The following is an 18,975-nucleotide window of genomic DNA, read 5'->3' on the forward strand; positions in this document are numbered from 1 at the left end:
ACAAGGAGTCCTGGAAGTGATGGTATGACCCCCACAGAGCCCTAATATTATATCAAATATTGATTTGATGTAGATTTTTCTTCTGTTCACTCACATTTTGTTAATTGATAAATATAAACTATTAACATGTCTATTTTTGAAAGCATTCTTACTTTACAGCATTTTTTCACACCTGCCTAAAACTTTTGCACAGTACTGTATATATATATATATATATATATATATATATATATATATATATATATATATATATATATTAGTATCTCTTTTAGTCTATTTCTATTTTTTTTTCCAGCACCCGCTGTTTAATTGCAAGACAACCAAAATTGAACAGGCCGGTAGGAGGCAAAATGAAGCATTTTTGATCTGAGGAGACCTGTGCGCGGACCCAACGCCTCAGCAGCAGCAGCAGCAGCAGCAGCATTCCCAGGTCGCCTTTCTTTCTCCACAGCTGCGAAAGCACGAGAGAGCTGTTCAAGCCAGCAAAAGGCCAGACAGGGGAAGGGGAAAGCAGTCCCTCCATCAAGCAGATCAATGAGCTACCAAAGATCAGGGGCTGGAATCGTGTCTGCGTGAAGCGATCGCCCCGGGGGTGCACTAAAGAGTGTGTGGAGGGGGGACACGTTTGAAATAAAGACAATCGGAATTAAAACGAAGAGAGAGAAAGAGAGCTGGCGAAAAAAGAAGGGGACAAATATCCCTGAAATACAAAAAACCCCAGGTAAGTGGGTAAGTGAATTTGGAATTGTTTAAGGCTGCTGTTGATTGCATGGTTTACCGAGTGTCAGAATGTATTATGGGCGCAAGACAAGTGGCAATGGATTCTAAAGCCGGGTGTCAATGTACCGGCGTGAGACGATGCAGCGGGCAAATAAAATATGGGTTTTGTGTGTTAATAGTAATATATAGTTGATTTATTAAATGAAAACGGGAATTTGAATGATTCTGTTTGCAAACATATTCTTAGAGAATGAACACATCATTTACACCGTCGTTTCATCCCTTTGGTATGTACACATGTTATAATATATGAGAAGAGGAGATACATATTATAAACAGACACATAGCAAGTCTATTGTGAATGGCTTTAATTCGTACGGTTATCGTCGGTTTCATTACATCACAATTCTTGACAAAACATTTGGTGATGCCCTAACACATCTAGTACTGTCCAGAGGGTACATTGCAACCGAGCAGCACAGAATCGACAGGCTGAAATTAAAAGCGATTTTCAGCATCCTTCATTTGGGGTTCAGAATGATATTTTAAGTGGTCAGGTTGGACGGGGGTCTGTTTTCAACAGCCGACCGTTTATAAATTCTTAAACAGATCAAACGTTTATATTTTCTCTTTCCTTCTGTGTTTTTAATTTCACAAAAGCAAAGACCCGTCTGTGGAGGTGCATGTATGGTGTCCCGCTAGACCGGACGAGTTGATTGATTAAACAGATAAATAAAACATTCAAATCAAAAGGATCGCTTTACAGGACGCACTTCAGACGGACGGGGGTAGAATTGTGCTCCGTCGACTCTCCAGAGATTAAGACGATTTGCAGTGCAATCAAACCTAAACGCGAACCACAGAAACAGTGTCCCGTGAAGATGAAGAAAACCTCGAATTTCTGTCGCTTCAGCAGTTCCTCTGCCCTGCACACACAGCCTTCTTTTGCGCATTTTATTTCACCACACGTACGTATTACTGTGTATTTTTGTACGAGTGACGGCGGTACTAAACCACGCATGTTTTAGCAATAACAATACATCAGAATCCGGTCTTCTGAAATGTCGCCATCAGGTGTGTGGGGGGCGCGCAAGAGATGGGTTTGTTTTAATATCCTCCGCAAAATTGAAATACTGATGAAAATTTGGTTTATTCCTGGGTTTCCCTTTACAGGAAAGGAGGGCGATTACAGCGGCGGACTGGCGTAGCGAGTGGGAGGGAGAAGGTAAAGAAAACTCGCGTACATTTATGATTAATTCAGAACAGCTGTTGTGCTACTACAAGTGCTGAGTTCTTGTTTACATGGTTCAAATATAGCCTGCTCTCTGCATGTCCCTTCCCAAAATAGGGAATGATTGAGCCGTCGTTTCGCTGGGTGTCCCGCTCTGTGACTGTCTCACTCCTGCATTGCACGTGATCCTACACTGCAGTGCACTGTACTCCTCTGGAGTAAAGAGAATTCCACATGTTATCCAAAAGAATTGTACCTTATAGTGCCGGTAGGCATATTTTTAATATTTTATATTGCATTAAAATGCATACACTTGCCTATATTTATTATCAGACACACTGCTTTATCAGAAAGCAGGACCGAGTTGACTGTACAGTTTGTTTATCCCCAAGCCGCCTTGTTTTAACGTGAGCTGTATTCTGGCAGATACAGTACGCTCCTGCTAATGTAGGAGGTTAGAAATAATAATAATAATAATAATAATAATAATAATAATAATAATAATAATAATAATAATAATGAAAAAAATACCTGAAAAAGGCAGACTTTTACGATGAATACCTTTCTGAAATGCATGATGTATTTATTCAAATAGTTTGTAAAGCATTATGTTCTTTCATTATTAGATTATCATGTGCATTTATAGGCATTATAAAGGAATTATATATGTTACGGGAAAAGTCTGAATATTGGCACATCATAAGATTTACTGGTAAATGTTGACATTTACCAAGTAAAGCAGTAGATTTCTGAAATAAACAGATAACGCTTGATTTCAGCCATTTACTGGTGAATCTCAAGAATAACCAGGTGCCTTTACCTATAAGCTTTGGTACATGTCTGAGCACCTGTAGAACTCCTCTTTTTTTCCCTCTGGACACTTATATCTCTTCCTTAATGCGATTTACTTGCTCTTATCAGCCCCCTATTTTACTGCATTTAATCCTCTACTTTAGATTACTGTAATCTGTCACAAGTGTTATTTAATCTGTAGTATTTTGTATTTAATTATATCCTGATGTAACTATCACTGACACTGTTATCTGCTGTATTATTGTCATACTTGTGCTTGCTAGAACCAAAGTCATTGTATTTATCTTGCTCTTAATTGTATTATTACTTGTACTGTGATTCTTGAAATGTATTTTTGTTTACGACTGTAAGTCGCCCCGGATAAGGGCGTCTGCTAATAAATAAATAAATAAATAATAATAATAATAATAATAATAATAATAATGTCTGAAAAGCCAGAGATTCCAGACATTTATCACCTTACCTGGTCAATGTTGACAGTTCCAGTAAAATTTAAGATTGACCAGATTGTGATTCTATCCTAACATACACACCCAGTCATTTCATCTGTTGTTGTGTTGTGCATAGCAGGGCTACATTGTTATGTCATGCTTTAGTGACTTGACCTGCCATTACAGTTCTGCTTCTCTGCTGCTCCTCAGCATTGTGTGTTACCTGCCACAACATTTCATTATTTTGTATTGCAGCCTACTGTATTGTATATGTATAACATTTTCTACAGTATTTGTCCATTCCTCTCCTTTTTTAGGTTTTGAATCTGCTCAGAAATAATTGGAAACATAGTTACAGAGCTGCCATGTATACTGGATATACTCTATTACATTTCATACCTGTGTGTTCTTTGCAGTAGTTTCAGAACAGAGCGTAACTTACAATACTTAGTGACTTTTCCTTACAGAAATGCCAATCACTGTTCAACCACTGGGCCTGCTTCTGAATTTCTGAAGGTTATTCTGCTTTGAAAAGTGACCACTTTAGGGATTTGTGATTTTCTATAGAGATTTTTAGCCACAGTTGCAGAGGGGTGTAAATGCAGTCCCCCTAGTGTCAGCCCCTGGGGTTGCAGTTTTAAATGGATTTCTATTTGATCTGGGCAGCGTTATTTCATTGGGTTGGATGTACACTTATCAAAACTGTACTCAGTCTGCCTGTTTTCTGAGGTTTGATCAGAGTGGGATGTTGACCAGCACCCTGACCTAGCCCTGCACCGTTTCATCCACGCCTGTTTCAGAATGCACTAACTTTAAGGATGAATAATCAGATCGTTTCACAAGTTCACAACCTGGTTTAATAAACAGCAACAGCTGAGCTTGTAAAAACGGGCAGGGATGCTGGGCCCAATTCCAGGTTTCAACTCAATTCAAATTATTTAATAAAATAAACAAATAAATATATTCCAGCCTTTTAACACAATGACCGGGGGGGGGGGGGGGGTCATTTATTTAACTCCTTACATACTAAACACACTTACTTTGGGTATCCCTGAATAGCTAATCTTATCCTCATTACATATACACAAAGATTTTAATGATCAAGCCATTTCAGATGTTACTCCCAAAGATGTGTCTGCAATGGTGACTGACAAATTCTACCAGTGGTACCAGTCTAGGCAATTACCACTCCAGCAGCATGGTTTGGGGTGAAATGAAGATGCTCCACACAGTCATTCTGCATTAAATTGATAATATGGGATGGGTTTTTTAATATATTTTTTGGATATATTTAAATAAGAGACAATGATCTATTCAGAGATACCATTATATTTAGTAAGGAGCCTGAGTGGGATAAACTGGGTGATAAAAGCCCCACCCCCACTCATTCTGCATTACTAGAAATTAATGGGATGTTGGGTACCACTGCACTGGATCATTTTGAATGTATATAAAGAGGACCTCTGTTCTAGGGAGGATCACTCTTTAAATGTGTGCTGGTGCAACTCATTCAGAGGCTTGCGTTCCAGTTAGACTGCTTTAAATCACATTGCTAATTCATAGTAAAAATGCACCCTCATTATTACTCTATCTGACAACAAATGATTGTGAAATATTGAAAGTAGCAAATTAACAAGGGGATATACACTACAGTACAGGGCTCTAGTGAACTGTACACATGGCCTGACCTTAAATGAACTCCATTTTGAGATTTACTAAATGAAAAGCTGCTGCGTCACTTAGCTGCTGACTACAGAGTAGGAATTGATGTCAAAGCAGTGCTGAATATGTCTGTCAAAACAGGTGGCCTCCTGCATCTGCTGGTATTTAACACAGACTTTAGAAAGTAGCTGGTAACGCTATGGGGGTCCTTTCCTTCTCTTGTTGTGACTGTTTGGCTGAAAGGTGTTAAACTACTTGTTTGTGTTTGGTTTGCAGGAGGAGTGTGAGTGGGTGAAGACTGCACAGTTCTGGAGACCCGATTGTAAAGAGACAAGAACTCTCTAGACACAGGTGTGTGGATGGCGTGGGCAAGGCTGGTACAGCCGGGGACGTACACCTTCCTCTGGTTGGGCCTAGTCGCTGTGGCATCGGTGTTCCTACATGCAGAGGCTGATTCTACAGGAACCGAGAGCCCCACCAACCAAAACGCATCATGCGGGGGCAACTACGTGTGCAAAGAGGGCATCATCCTGCCCATCTGGTACCCAGAGGACCCTTCCCTGGGTGACAAAATAGCCCGGGTCATTGTTTACTTCGTGGCCATGATCTACATGTTTTTGGGGGTCTCCATCATTGCTGATCGCTTCATGGCAGCTATTGAGGTTATTACCTCACTGGAGAAAGAAATCATCATTAAGAGGCCAAATGGTGAGACTTCCACCACCACCATCCGCGTCTGGAATGAGACAGTCTCCAATCTCACCCTCATGGCTCTGGGCTCTTCAGCCCCCGAGATCCTGCTCTCCGTAATTGAGGTTTGCGGTCATGGCTTCAAGGCTGGAGATCTGGGACCCTCCACCATCGTGGGGAGTGCTGCCTTCAACATGTTCGTAATCATCGCTATCTGTGTCTCCGTTATCCCACAGGGGGAGACCCGTAAGATCAAGCACCTGCGTGTCTTCTTCGTGACCGCGGCCTGGAGCATCTTCGCCTACATCTGGCTCTACATGATCCTTGCTGTCTTCTCCCCCAACGTGGTACAGATTTGGGAAGGCCTGCTGACCCTGGCCTTTTTCCCCATCTGTGTGATGCTGGCCTGGGTGGCCGACCAGCGCCTGCTGTTCTATAAGTTCATGCACAAGAAATACCGGACAGACAAGGGGCGAGGGGTCATCATTGAGACAGAAGGTGAGAGGTCTAAAGGGATTGAGATGGACGGAAAGATGGTCAACTCACACTTTTTGGATGGTGGAGCAGGTAACCTGATAGGCCTTATGGATGGGAAGGAGGTGGACGAATCTCGTCGGGACATGATCCGCATCCTTAAGGATCTCAAGCAGAAGCACCCAGAGAAGGAGATGGACCAGCTAGTGGAGATGGCCAACTATTACGCCCTTTCCCACCAGCAGAAGAGCAGGGCTTTCTACCGTATCCAGGCCACCCGGATGATGACGGGTGCAGGCAACATCCTAAAGAAGCATGCGGCCGAGCAGGTCAAGAAAAGCAACAGTGTCCAAGAGGTGAGAATTGACGAGCCTGAGGAGTTTTGTTCCAAGGTCTACTTTGACCCGTGCACCTACCAGTGCCTGGAGAATTGCGGAGCAGCCATGCTTACCATCGTACGTAAGGGTGGTGACATCTGCAAGACACTTTACGTGGATTACAAGACGGAGGACGGCTCGGCCAACGCAGGGGCTGACTACGAGTTCACCGAGGGGACAGCGGTCTTCAAATCAGGCGAGACGCAGAAGGAGATAAGCATTGGGATCATTGATGATGATATCTTTGAGGAGGATGAGCACTTCTTTGTGCGGATCAGCAATGTACGGGTGTTGGAAACAGAGGAGCTGCAGTCCGGAAACAGTCTGCCCTTCCCAAAAGCCATCCTGGGTGTGCCGTCCGTTGCCACGGTCACCATCCTAGACGACGACCACGCCGGCATCTTCACCTTCGAGTGCGAGGCATTGCATGTTAGTGAGAGCGTTGGTGTGATGGATGTCAAGGTGCTGAGGACCTCAGGGGCACGAGGCACTGTCATCGTCCCCTACCGCACCCTGGAAGGGCTGGCCAAGGGTGGAGGTGAGGACTTCGAGGACACCTATGGAGAGCTGGAGTTCAGGAATGATGAGACCTGGTAGGTGACACTTTACTCCGGGTAGGAATGGCAGGGTGTGGGAATAGAATAGAATAGATGGACTGATGTGCTAACCTGTATGCTGGTCCATTTATCTTTGCTGGACCTCTCTCCTCCATGGTGTTTAAACATATCAGAATTCCTGTTCTTTACAGGTACACCTTTGGGATTAGAAGGGATTAGAATCTTCTGAAGCTCAGTCTCTGTGTTGGGGAGCTCTTATTAGAGTTTGGTGTTTAAATGATTTTATAGACTACTTTTTTTGACAGGATCATTGCAAAGCATTGCACATTCAAATAAGACCTCTTTACCAGCTTGTCCTCACCGACTGGGGATATGCAAACACATATTAAAGCAGATAGTGATCTCGATAACATGCTGCCAACTTTCTGTGATTGGACTGCGATTAACAGCTCCCACCAAGTTACTTGTAGTTGCGGTAAAAGTCAGTTTGTTTTTTGACAGACACCTATTGTCTACCACATACCCTTAAAGAGGCAGCATACATATTTAAAACGACCTCCAAAGAACATGTGAACAGAGGAAACATTGAGAGCATAAAGATACTGTTTGGACTGTGGAAGACTGGGTAGATTGGTAGATTTCTCCACAGATGTATTATTCAATGGGTAAAAAAATCAAAGTGCTTTTTAACTTGTGTTGTGACCTTCCATTTTTGCTGGATTTTAAACAGTTGCTGCTATCTTCACAACTCAAAACTATAGGGATGGAATCAGAGGTCATGCTACTATAAAAGCATGCCATTTATGAATAGGGCTTCTGATTTTCTGTTTTAACCGATACAACCTGATAAAACACCCCCGATACAAAATAAATTAAATTGGTGGATAGCCAAAAAACACAGTAAAAACTGTGCAAATGGTTAATCTATTCACATTGACTTTACCCTTTTCACATTTAAAAAAATAAAACCTACTACAAAAATAATAATAAATACATTTCCCAGTGCTGCTGGGCAATGTCCCGCCTTCCTGACTTGTATCTATCATTGATTAGTTCTGAATACTTTAAACCCACCCCAACTACTGAGTGACAGCACATTTCTACATTTCTATTGGAGACTCCGCTTGCGAGATTTAAAACGAGATTACAATCAGGATGGAGGCTTGTTAGAGGGATTTAAAGCTGTATTACAGTTAAAACACTGAGGATTTAAAACAGAATTGTGGCGAAATGTACAGAAATGCCTACACACAAAAACCCCAGAAGAATGTGCTTGTGACCATAGGGATTTCGTTGTGGAAGACAGCAAAAGAAAGAAGGTACAACTTAAGTGTGCAAGTACTGTCAAGTTACTATACATATTTTGACACACACACACACACACACACACAAAAAACGCTCAAGCATTTTGGAAAGTAACCGAAAACACTAATTTCATACAATATATCAAAAACAAAAGCCCCGAAAAAAGCACCGAAAAATACAATTAATAAAACCCGAAAAACAGAAGCCCTATTTATAAGTCTGTATTTCAAATTGTATTGCAGTATTCATAATGCACTATTATTAGTCCCCTGTGAAAAAAACGATCGCGGATCGCAGTGCGATTTCACGGAATGCACCCTGGGTTGCAGAATTATTGATTTTCCATGGCAACAATCCTAACTAGTATTCATAAGAACAAATTCAAGTTTTTTAAACATTCCACAAGGGGGCGCAGTGAGATTTTTGAATACCTGTGTTTTGTTTATCTTGCTCAACCCGCTCTTAGGAAAAGCAAACCACTCGTAGACACTCGTAGGGATATATAGACACTGACGTGCTGTGACTACTAAAATCCTGAGCTAAAATTGATAAATTTGTTAAGAGCAAACGTGTCTGGAGGCAAAATCCACTTAGGAAGTAAAACAGCGGCTGGTCGTGCTGGGGAATACCCAGGACTCTTGTATGAGGACGAGTGTAAACTGTTTTGCAGACCGTGCATGTCGTTTCTGAAGAAGCCATCAGAGCCCTGTTTCCTCGACTTCAATGGGAAAGCAGGATTAAACACCTGACACACAGTCCTAAGAAAATGGAGAACATTTTTAAAATTGATTTTTATTTTTCTTTGTCAGTTTTATTCAGAATCAACACTATTTGAAGGACTATGACATTCGAGGGAATTGAGCAAAATACTTTCAGTATTGTTTCTAGTTCCAGTTGCTCACTTTCAAAGTATGTTGTCCTCAGAGCAGTAAAGGGTTAAAACTGCAAAACGCCAGTATATATTTGAGAATTTATTTTACTTTTCTACCTGCTGACAGTGGCCTCACAATTTTGTTTTTGGAATTAATAAAAGTTATTAAAGTTTAAATAAATGTTTTTGTGGTTTCATTCTGCTATTTGTTTTAGCATGTACTGTAATAACTTTGAAAAAATCCCTATAAAAAATAAAGAAAAGAACAAAGAACCAGGTTGTTTTTGACTTTTAAAAGGCTACCGCAGAATTCAAGAATTTCTGTTGCAGAAATCATGGACCCCTGCCACAGAATTTGGAAATTTTGTGCTTTTCACTGGGGGACTATATTATTAACACTGCATACAACTAGTGCTGGGACGAACACAGGATTTTCATGTTCGGATATTCGCTCGTAATTTAAATATTGGTTCGGATATCTGTTCGTTTTCAAAAAGTAGTAATTGCTCAGAACGCAGGCAGAGACATAATAGCAGCAAGGGCAGGGGGCGTGGCCTGTGTGCGTGTGTCTTTATTTTACAGCAATACGTAACAGTAGAAAAATATCCCAGGAGTAAAGAATATGTTGTGTAGGCCTTACTTTGCCCCAGTGAATTAACTACAAAACAACTACAATGCCAAAAAGCAGCTCAAGTTAAACAGCCTTTTGTTTATTTTCAAAATAAATAGTACATAAAGTTGACAACGCATTTTATTTATTTTTTACATTTTTTTTCATTCCTTGCCATTGCCATTTCTTCACAGTAAACAGCGGCCATCGACACGTTTTCATAAAGTAAGAACATGAGGTTTACTTGTGCCTTTTTGTAGCTGAACAAGCAAACGAAAACTGAAATTTAACTTGAACGCTTCAAATAAAACAAACATGGAAATGGTGTTGTAAAATGAAGGGGAAAAAAACTCACCCTTTTGGTTCTTGTTTATAACATTCCACATAACAGAAAGTCGGCAAAAAAATATATGGTATATAAAATCTGTATAGAAATCACTACATAACATTTCCAGCAATTTGGGCACTGTTTAAGCAAGGTATTTCAGAATGACGTGCTTGCCTTTTTTCAGTCTCATGAGATTCTGACTCGCTCTAAAGCAGCACGACGCTTTTTTGTCCCAAAGAGCTTTCCATAGAGATCACTATGCGTGCGCACGCATACTCTGGTTTGTTTACTTTTTGCTAAAACTTTTAAATAGAGGCTCAAGAGCTGCTGTGTTGATTCTGTATATATAGTTTACAAATGAGAGGAGGCCATTCAGCCCATCTTGCTCGTTTGGTTGTTAGTAGCTTATTGATCCCAGAATCTCATAAAGCAGCTTCTTGAAGGATCCAAGGGTGTCAGCTTCAACAACATTACTGGGGAGTTGGTTCCATACCCTCACAATTCTCTGTGTAAAAAAGTGCCTCCTATTTTCTGTTCTGAATGCCCCTTTGTCTAATCTCCATTTGTGACCCCTGGTCCTTGTTTCTTTTTTCAGGTCAAAAAAGTCCACGGGGTCGACACTGTCTATACCTTTTAGGATTTTGAATGCTTGAATCAGATCACCGCATAGTCTTCTTTGTTCAAGACTGAATAGATTCAATTCTTTTAGCCTGTCTGCATACGACATGCCTTTTAAACCCGGGATAATTCTGGTTGCTCTTCTTTGCACTCTTTCTAGAGCAGCAATATCGTTTTTGTAACGAGGTGACCAGAACTGAACACAATATTCTAGGTGAGGTCTTACTAATGCATTGTAAAATTTTAACATTACTTCCCTTGATTTAAATTCAACACTTCTCACAATATATCCGAGCATCTTGTTGGCCTTTTTTATAGCTTCCCCACATTGTCTAGATGAAGACATTTCTGAGTCAACATAAACTCCTAGGTCTTTTTCATAGATTCCTTCTTCAATTTCAGTATCTCCCATATGATATTTATAATGCACATTTTTATTGCCTGCGTGCAGTACTTTACACTTTTCTCTATTAAATGTCATTTGCCATGTGTCTGCCCAGTTCTGAATGCTGTCTAGATCATTTTGAATTACCTTTGCTGCTGCAACAGTGTTTGCCACTCCTCCTATTTTGGTGTCGTCTGCAAATTTAACAAGTTTGCTTACTATACCAGAATCTAAATCATTAATGTAGATTAGGAATAGCAGAGGACCTAATACTAATCCCTGTGGTACTCCACTGGTTACCTTGCTCCATTTTGAGGTTTCTCCTCTAATCAGTACTTTCTGTTTTCTACATGTTAACCACTCACTAATCCATGTGCATGCATTTCCTTGAATCCCTACTGCATTCAGTTTGAGAATTAATCTTTTATGCGGGACTTTGTCAAAAGCTTTCTGGAAATCTAAATAAACCATGTCGTATGCTTTGCAATTATCCATTGTCGATGTTGCAGCCTCAAAAAAATCAAGCAGGTTAGTTAGACATGAGCTCCCTTTCCTAAAACCATGCTGACTGTCTGTTCCCATATAGGTGATTTTCCATTTTGGATCTTATAGTTTCCATAAGTTTACATATAATAGAAGTCAGGCTTATTGGTCTGTAGTTACCTGGTTCGGTTTTGTCTCCCTTTTTGTAGATCGGTTTTACGTTTGCAATTTTCCAGTCTGTCGGTACAACTCCTGTGTCAAGAGACTGTTGCATGATTTTGGTTAGCGGTTTGTAAATAACTTCTTTCATTTCTTTGAGTACTGTTGGGAGGATCTCATCCGGCCCAGGGGATTTGTTTATTTTAAGAGCTCCTAGTCCCTTTAACACTTCTGCCTCTGTTATGCTAAAGCTATTTAAAACTGGATAGGAACAGGTCGACATGTGGGGCATGTTGTCCGTATCCTCCTTTGTAAAAACCTGTGAAAAGTAATCATTTAATATATTTGCTCTTTTTTTTCTTCGTCTATGATTTTGCCATTTGTGTCTTAGACATTTAACCTCCTCTTTGAATGTTCTCTTGCTGTTATAATATTGGCAAAACATTTTGGAATTGGTTAACCCCTGTGACAGGTTGGCTGAGGGTGTGGTGTAAAAGATCGTTAGACCAGTCCAGGTTTTGTTGGTAAACTCCGGGTTTTTAATCCACAAACAAAAATCCAACAATAATAACGCCGGGATACACAGCAATGTGTAACCCGACAAACAAAGGGAAAGAAAGGGGTTGCAGTCCCAAATGAAAACGAAACCAAAACGCAAGTATAATCAAACAAAAACACAGTCCGTCCTTCCTCACTCCCAGCGAGATGAACCACTGTAAACAGTCCGGCACTTCCGGGTCCGCTCTCCTCCAAAGTATTCCCGGAGTGTCCCGTCAGTGCTCTATGGACAGACAAAGGGTGAAGGGGTTAGCAGGTACATCCACACACACACAATAATAACTCTTCTTCTTCCTTTCCGTTTACTTATTTCCCTGCTTGTATATCCTGCAGTAAAAATGCTCTCTCTCTCTCTCTCTCTCTCTCTCTCTCTCTCTCTCTCTCTCTCTCTCTCTCTCTCTCTCTCTCTCTCTCTCTCTCTCTCTCTCTCTCTCTCTCACACACTGTACCTTGCCAGAAGGAACAGAACCCTGGGCCACGCCCCCTTTTGTACGCCCCGTCCCGTCCCCATTGGTCAGCGAGGGCAACCACCGTCAGCCAATGCGCGATTGCCACCTCGCTTCCCGACCGGGTCTGTGATGTTGCGCACCGCGGCTCCGCCTGCTCCTGCTCCCCAGCGTCCTCACCGGTCGGAAGGGAGATCTAAAACAAGAGTTCACTCTCTCTTTGTCACAGCCCCCTTAGCAATATTGATTTCTATCTCTCTCTTGGCCTTTCTAACTTCCTTTTTGCAGTTCCAAGTACTCTTTCTGTGTACTTTGTTTTTGGTCCTTTTTAAATGCTTTGTAAAGTGTCTTTTTTCGCTGAATATTTTTTAAAATTGATCTATTAACCCTATACAGTCCATTTATTCAGCGCGTCAGGCGCGTCAGGTCCAATTTATTTTCGCACACGCAGTTTATTTTAGATGCGCTGTTTAAAAGTATTTTCTTTCACAGTAAAACAGGTTTAACCCTTTGTGGTACTATGTCGGAGCTGGTCCAACATTGCAATTATTCCTATCCGCTCCAATGTCGGACCCTGTCCGACATCATCAAAAAAACGCAAAAAACGGGTTTCTAGTCGTTTTTTCGCCAGAAAAAGCCGAGAAAACCATTCAATGGCCGAGTGGGAGTGACAGGAGCCGAGACAAGCCGAAAAATAAATAAATAATAATTGGGCGTATCTCATGAATAGACATACTTGCCCCTGGCATCAGATAGGGGCGGCCATAAGGAAACAAGCTGCCTGTTACTGAATCAGCGCACAGAGAATATCACAGACATTTGCAGAGCTTTTTTGAGATGTTATAGTAATAAAATAATGACTTGGATCGCATTATTGAGGAGTTTGGTGATAAAACAAGTGATCAGGAGATGATCGATCAGTATGTACGACTATTATTATTATTTATTTCTTAGCATATGTGAAAGCTGTAGAGAATGAAAGGGTGGGGTGGGGCTGGAGATGCCTAGTGAGTGCTTTGTTGATATGCAGGGCCTTTCAAACCCGTTTGACTGTGGAAAAAAAATACTTTTAAACAGCGAGTCTAAAATTAACTGCGCGTATGAAAATAAATTGGACCTGGCGCGCCTGACACGCACTTAATAAATGGACTGCAAAGGGTTAAAAGGCACTGCATATTAACAGGACACTCAGTACTGCATCTCCAGCACCGCCCCACCCCTCGTTCGCTATATTTTTCAAATAACTTGTAATAATAGTACATACCAATAAATCATCTCTTGATCACTCGTTTTATCACCAAACCCCTCAATAATGCGATCCAAGTCATTATTTTATTACAATAACATCTCAAAAAGCTCTGCAAATGTCTGTGATATTCTCTGAGCGCTGGATGCAGAAGCAGCTATCTTGTTTGTGTATGTCCGTGTTATCTATGTGGTGTCGGGTCTATCACTATTCATGAGATACAGCCCTTTTTTTAAAAAAAAAATTTCGGCTTCTCTCGGCTCCTCTCGGTCTCACTCGGCCATTGAATGGTTTTCTCGGATTTTTCCGGCGAAAAAACGACTAGAGACCTGTTTTTTGCGTCTTTTTGATGTTGTCGGACAGGGTCCGACATTGGACCGGAAAGGGAAAATTTCTATGTCGGACCAAGTCCGACATAGGACCGCAAAGGGTTAAACCATTTTGGCCATTTTGTTTTAGATTTAGATTTGTCTACTTTTGGGATGTAATTGTTTTGCGCCTCTAGTACTACTTTTTCTGTGGATGTTTTCTCTATGTTACTACAATCTACTTCTGTTAGTCTCGGTTTCATACCTTCATAGTTTGCTTTTCTAAAATTGTAAACCTTAGCTTTAGTCATTACTTTTGGGGTTTTAAAAAATACTTCAAATGAGACCATGTTGTGGTCTGAGTTTGCCAATGGCTCCCTGACCTCTGTTTTAGTTATTCTGTCTTCGTTATTTGAAAAGACTAAATCAAGACATACCTCCCCTCTAGTCAGTGCCTTGACAAGTTGCGTTAGGAATCAGTCATTTGTCATTTCCACCATTTCAATTTCGTCCGTCGTTCTCCCCACTGGGTTTTCCCATTTTATATGGGGGAAGTTGAAATCCCCCATTAGTATGGCTTCTCCTTTGCTACATGCATTTCCAATGTCATTGTATAACAGATTATTTTGCTCGGCGTCTGAATTTGGCAGTCTATAGCATGCTCCTATTATTATGCCTTGTGGTCGAGCAGCTGTTGAGTGGCGTGTGAATGGTGACATCACGGACCAGGAAGTAAACAGAAACCAAACAAGGAATGGAATGGTGGAACTGAGCACTACGGCGCTCAGCGTTTTATTAAATAAACCTAAAACTAAAGATTTAAACAAACAAAAAGGCACAAGGGCCAAACAAATAAACAAGTTATTTATAAGTTTCGTACTCTCTCCTCCTCCGCTCTCACTCCTAACACACTCTCCCCTGAGGAGAGCTGCAGGTTTATATACAGTGACCATCTCCCGATTAGCAACAATTAATCAATGAATTAACTCGGGAGGTTTTTAAACTCTAAAAACAAAAACAAAATATGCGGCGCTCTTATCCGCGTCACAAACAATGATACAAATAAAAAACAGTGCACATATATATATATATAGGGGCGGGACACTCTGCCACATGCCTTTTGAATTTTTGTCCATTATTCTGACCCATATTGATTTGGCGTTGTTTTCTTTGTCCAGATTTAACACCTGGGCTTCAAGACTATTTCTTATGTATAGTGCTACCCCTCTGCCTCTTCTGTTGTGCAATGCTTGTGTATATCATAGCAGTATGATATTAATGCTTTGTTTTTAATTGTTTTGTATATTTTAGTTTGTGATGTGCAGTACAAAATAAAACGAACAGTAATTCTAAGTGAAATTGTCGATGTGAAGTGCAGCTAAGGCATGCGTAGTTAGACTGTAAAAATGGGGAGCCAGCTCCAGGACTGAATCCACAGTATAGCAAGGGGTGATCCCCAGGTATTCTGTACAGCCGGGTGGCAGAACATTATAGCCAGGAGCACCTAACGGATAAATAAACTTGCCTTACCTTAAATATATAATGCGACTTTGAATAATGAATTTGAATAATGTGTTGTCTTTTGTTGACTATATCTGGTTGTGTTTTTTTATGTTCCACATTTTCTTTTTCATTACTGTTTTTTTTATTATGGTAAATTACCGTGCTTGTTTAGGCACTCTACGATTTGACTGGGGAAAGATAACGTAGGGTTATTGGAGTTCACACAAAACCCCCAAAAAACAGTAACTTTTTCACTTAGTTTTTGGCTTATTTATTGAGCTTATTGCTTCATTTAAATTGTTTTCTTTCTGTTAGGTTTTCAGAGCATTTTGTTAACTGTTCATTTTAACCATTTTTTTTTCACAGCAGTACTCGCACACGTTTGGTCACCATCATAACTGTTGCATGAAACAGGAGTGTAATAATCCAGCACCTCTGCACTTAAGCATTTGTATGTCAGCTGACAAGTGTTCAGCTGATATCCCATCATGCCTTTCTTCTTAAAGGCGTACAGCCTCTATACATGAACCCCCAATATCTCTCACAAGCACCTGGGTACATATTTTTACGATATCACAACAAAAGGAATATGCTTTTTGATGCATATGTATAGCTATTATAGTACAATAATATGACAAAAAATGGACTGACTGATACCTGAAAATAATCTTAATATTTTTAATAAAGTTGCCGGCGCAAATATGTATTAGCCGGCTTATTTTGACCCCCTGCATTCATTTTCACTATTTTTGCTTTGAAAATAATCGGTTATTTTTTAGCAGTCATTTTAACGTTTTAGCTTATCGAAGTGTTTAACACAGAAAACCCGCCCCTTCAACTCTCTGATTGGTTAAATGCTGTGTCAAGATGTCACACAGCTGTCATGTGGTTTCAAGATTTTTTTTTCAGCCAGCAAGCGCACGTGGTGTAGTCTGCTAGAAGCGCAATCCATCCTTATTGAGCTTGGGTTGGGATTTGTGTCCCCTCCACTGCTCCGAGTACGTTGGGTAACGTGCGATTTCAAACCAGCCTCTATATGCAGCTTGTCTTCTTGGGAAGGTGACGAAACGAAGTATCTTTCTTGCTAGGAATCACCCCTCCTCCAGGCAGGCATCAGGCATCAGTCCTCCTCGAGGTTTTTTTTTATTTTTTCGAGGAGAGTGAGGGGTTGGATGGAGTTGTCTGAATCACCCAATCAAACAAGAGCAAAAAATCCTTTGGTGCTTCCATTGGATGACACAGATGTCAGTGTAGCTGCTGATTGGTCCATGCATTTTTACCTTTCTTTAGCATTTAATATTTGTATTTTAAAAAAATACTTTAAAAGTTACTGTTGTGTAATGTAGTAGGTGGGAACCTTTATTACAGGGAGATGGGGTCTGGTAGGAAGGTTGTTCAGAACGGGATTCTGTGAAGAGTTGAGTGCGTGGTACCTGATGTGTGATTAGCAATAAAGCGTGTTCATTTATAATACACTGTGTGAGTCTAATTGTTTGTTGAAACCCCCCAATCTACAACATTTCTGGTGACAAGGATGTTGCGAACGTCTAAGTAAAAAAATAAATAAAAAAAATAAAAAAGAAACAGCAACAAGCAGCGACCATATCTCTGATCGGGAAAATAGCTCAGTTCCAGAGGAGAAAGAAGATTTTGAGTCCTATATGGAGCTGGTTGAACTCTGGCTGGCTGCTAATGAGATAGAACACGGAAAACATGTGAGTGTATTTTTGTCTGTAATAGGATCTGAAGCATACAGGCTGCTTAAAAATGTAATCGCACCAGAAAAACCTGAGAACTAGTACAAGCACTGCAGACGCATTACAAGCCCAAGCAAAGCGGTTTCGTTTTCACACAAGTGGGCAAGGGAAAGAACGCTCACAACAACAAATACGTGCCGTTTTCCAGCAGGAGAAAACCTTTAGAGGAGAGGAGAGCAAGCAACACACAGGAGAATAACTGCTACAGATGCGGAGGAAAACATAATTCAAGCAACTGCCATTTTAAAACAGAACAGTGCCACAAATGTAAAAAAATTGGGCATATAGAGAGTAGTTGTAGTAATAGGAGAGAGGGGGGGAACGACACACATTGTGGGTGAGGAGCAGGAAGACAGTGACAGCAGTGGTGGGGATGTTTTGGAATTGTTTACAGTGTATACTGCCAGTGAAGGGGAAAAGGTAATCTCCATTTCATTGTGCTTAGAAGACACCCTAGTAAATATGCGGTTAGACACAGAAGCAACAGTAAGCATTGTCCCAGAAACCCTTTACCAGAAGATTCTGTTGCACAGGCCACTAGAAAGTAGTAACTTGCAGCTTAAGACCTACTCTGGAGAGAAAATACCAATACTGGGACAGGTTAAAGTCAAGATGAAATACAATTAACAGTCTGCTGTATTGCCTTTGAAAGTTGCAAAGGGCGATAGACCTATACTGCTGGGACGAAATTGGCTGAGGAATATAAAACTGAACTAGTCAAACATTTTCCAAGTGTATGAGGGGCAAATACCTTGAACAGCACAGTCAAAGAGCTGTTAGAGCATCATAAGACAGTGTTTGTGCAAGAGCTGACACCTATTAAAACTTTCAAATCTCGGATAAAAGTAAAGCCTGGAGCAGAGCCATTGTTCCACAAACCCAGACCAGTACTGTGCTGCGAGAACCCGTTGAGAAGGAATTAGACAGACTGGAAGCTCATAGCATCATTTCAAAGGTCAGCCATAGAAACTGGGCTGCACCAATTGTAGTGGTGCCCAAGCAAGATAAGACTATCCGAATATGTGGGGATTATAAGGTTACTATCAACCTGGGCATATCTGAAGAAACATACAAACTACCACATGCAGAAGATTTATTTTCTAAGTTAGATGGGGGAGTTTGCTTCAGTAAACTTGATTTGTCAAATGCATACCAGCAGCTCAAGTTAGAGGAGACCTCAGAAGAGTTTTTGACCATAAACACACATCGGGGCTTGTACAGATACCATAGACTGCCCTGCGGTGTGTCAGGCGCTCCAGCTATATTTCAGCCTGTCATGGACCAAATTCTACAGAGACTGGATAATGTAGTTTGTTACTTAGATGACATTCTGATCACTGGCAAATCAGAGAAATGACCATCTGAAGACACTAAATGAAGTCTAAACCGCTTAGAACACCATGGTGTACATGTTAAGTCATCAAAACGCACTTTCATGCCACC

The 18,975-nt window shown here is 40.8% G+C and overlaps 1 protein-coding gene across 3 annotated transcripts in view; it reads left to right on the plus strand.

Annotated features, from left to right (window-relative positions):
• Positions 1-302: 302 nt before the first annotated feature.
• The window catches only part of slc8a3 (solute carrier family 8 member 3), a 178,707-nt gene continuing 160,034 nt past the window's right edge, over positions 303-18,975 (plus strand). For 2 of the 3 annotated variants that reach the window (XM_034037352.3, XM_058987210.1), the window contains exons 1-2: positions 303-721; positions 5,134-6,991. In XM_034037352.3, coding sequence (XP_033893243.3) covers positions 5,217-6,991 — 1,775 coding nt within the window. In that variant the 5' untranslated portion in view covers positions 303-721; positions 5,134-5,216. Of the gene's footprint in view, positions 722-1,893; positions 1,946-5,133; positions 6,992-18,975 lie in introns of all 3 variants that reach the window. The other variant, XM_058987209.1, reaches the window with a different exon arrangement.

This window comes from Acipenser ruthenus, chromosome 15, assembly GCF_902713425.1.
Source record: "Acipenser ruthenus chromosome 15, fAciRut3.2 maternal haplotype, whole genome shotgun sequence".
Classification (NCBI taxonomy): domain Eukaryota; kingdom Metazoa; phylum Chordata; class Actinopteri; order Acipenseriformes; family Acipenseridae; genus Acipenser; species Acipenser ruthenus.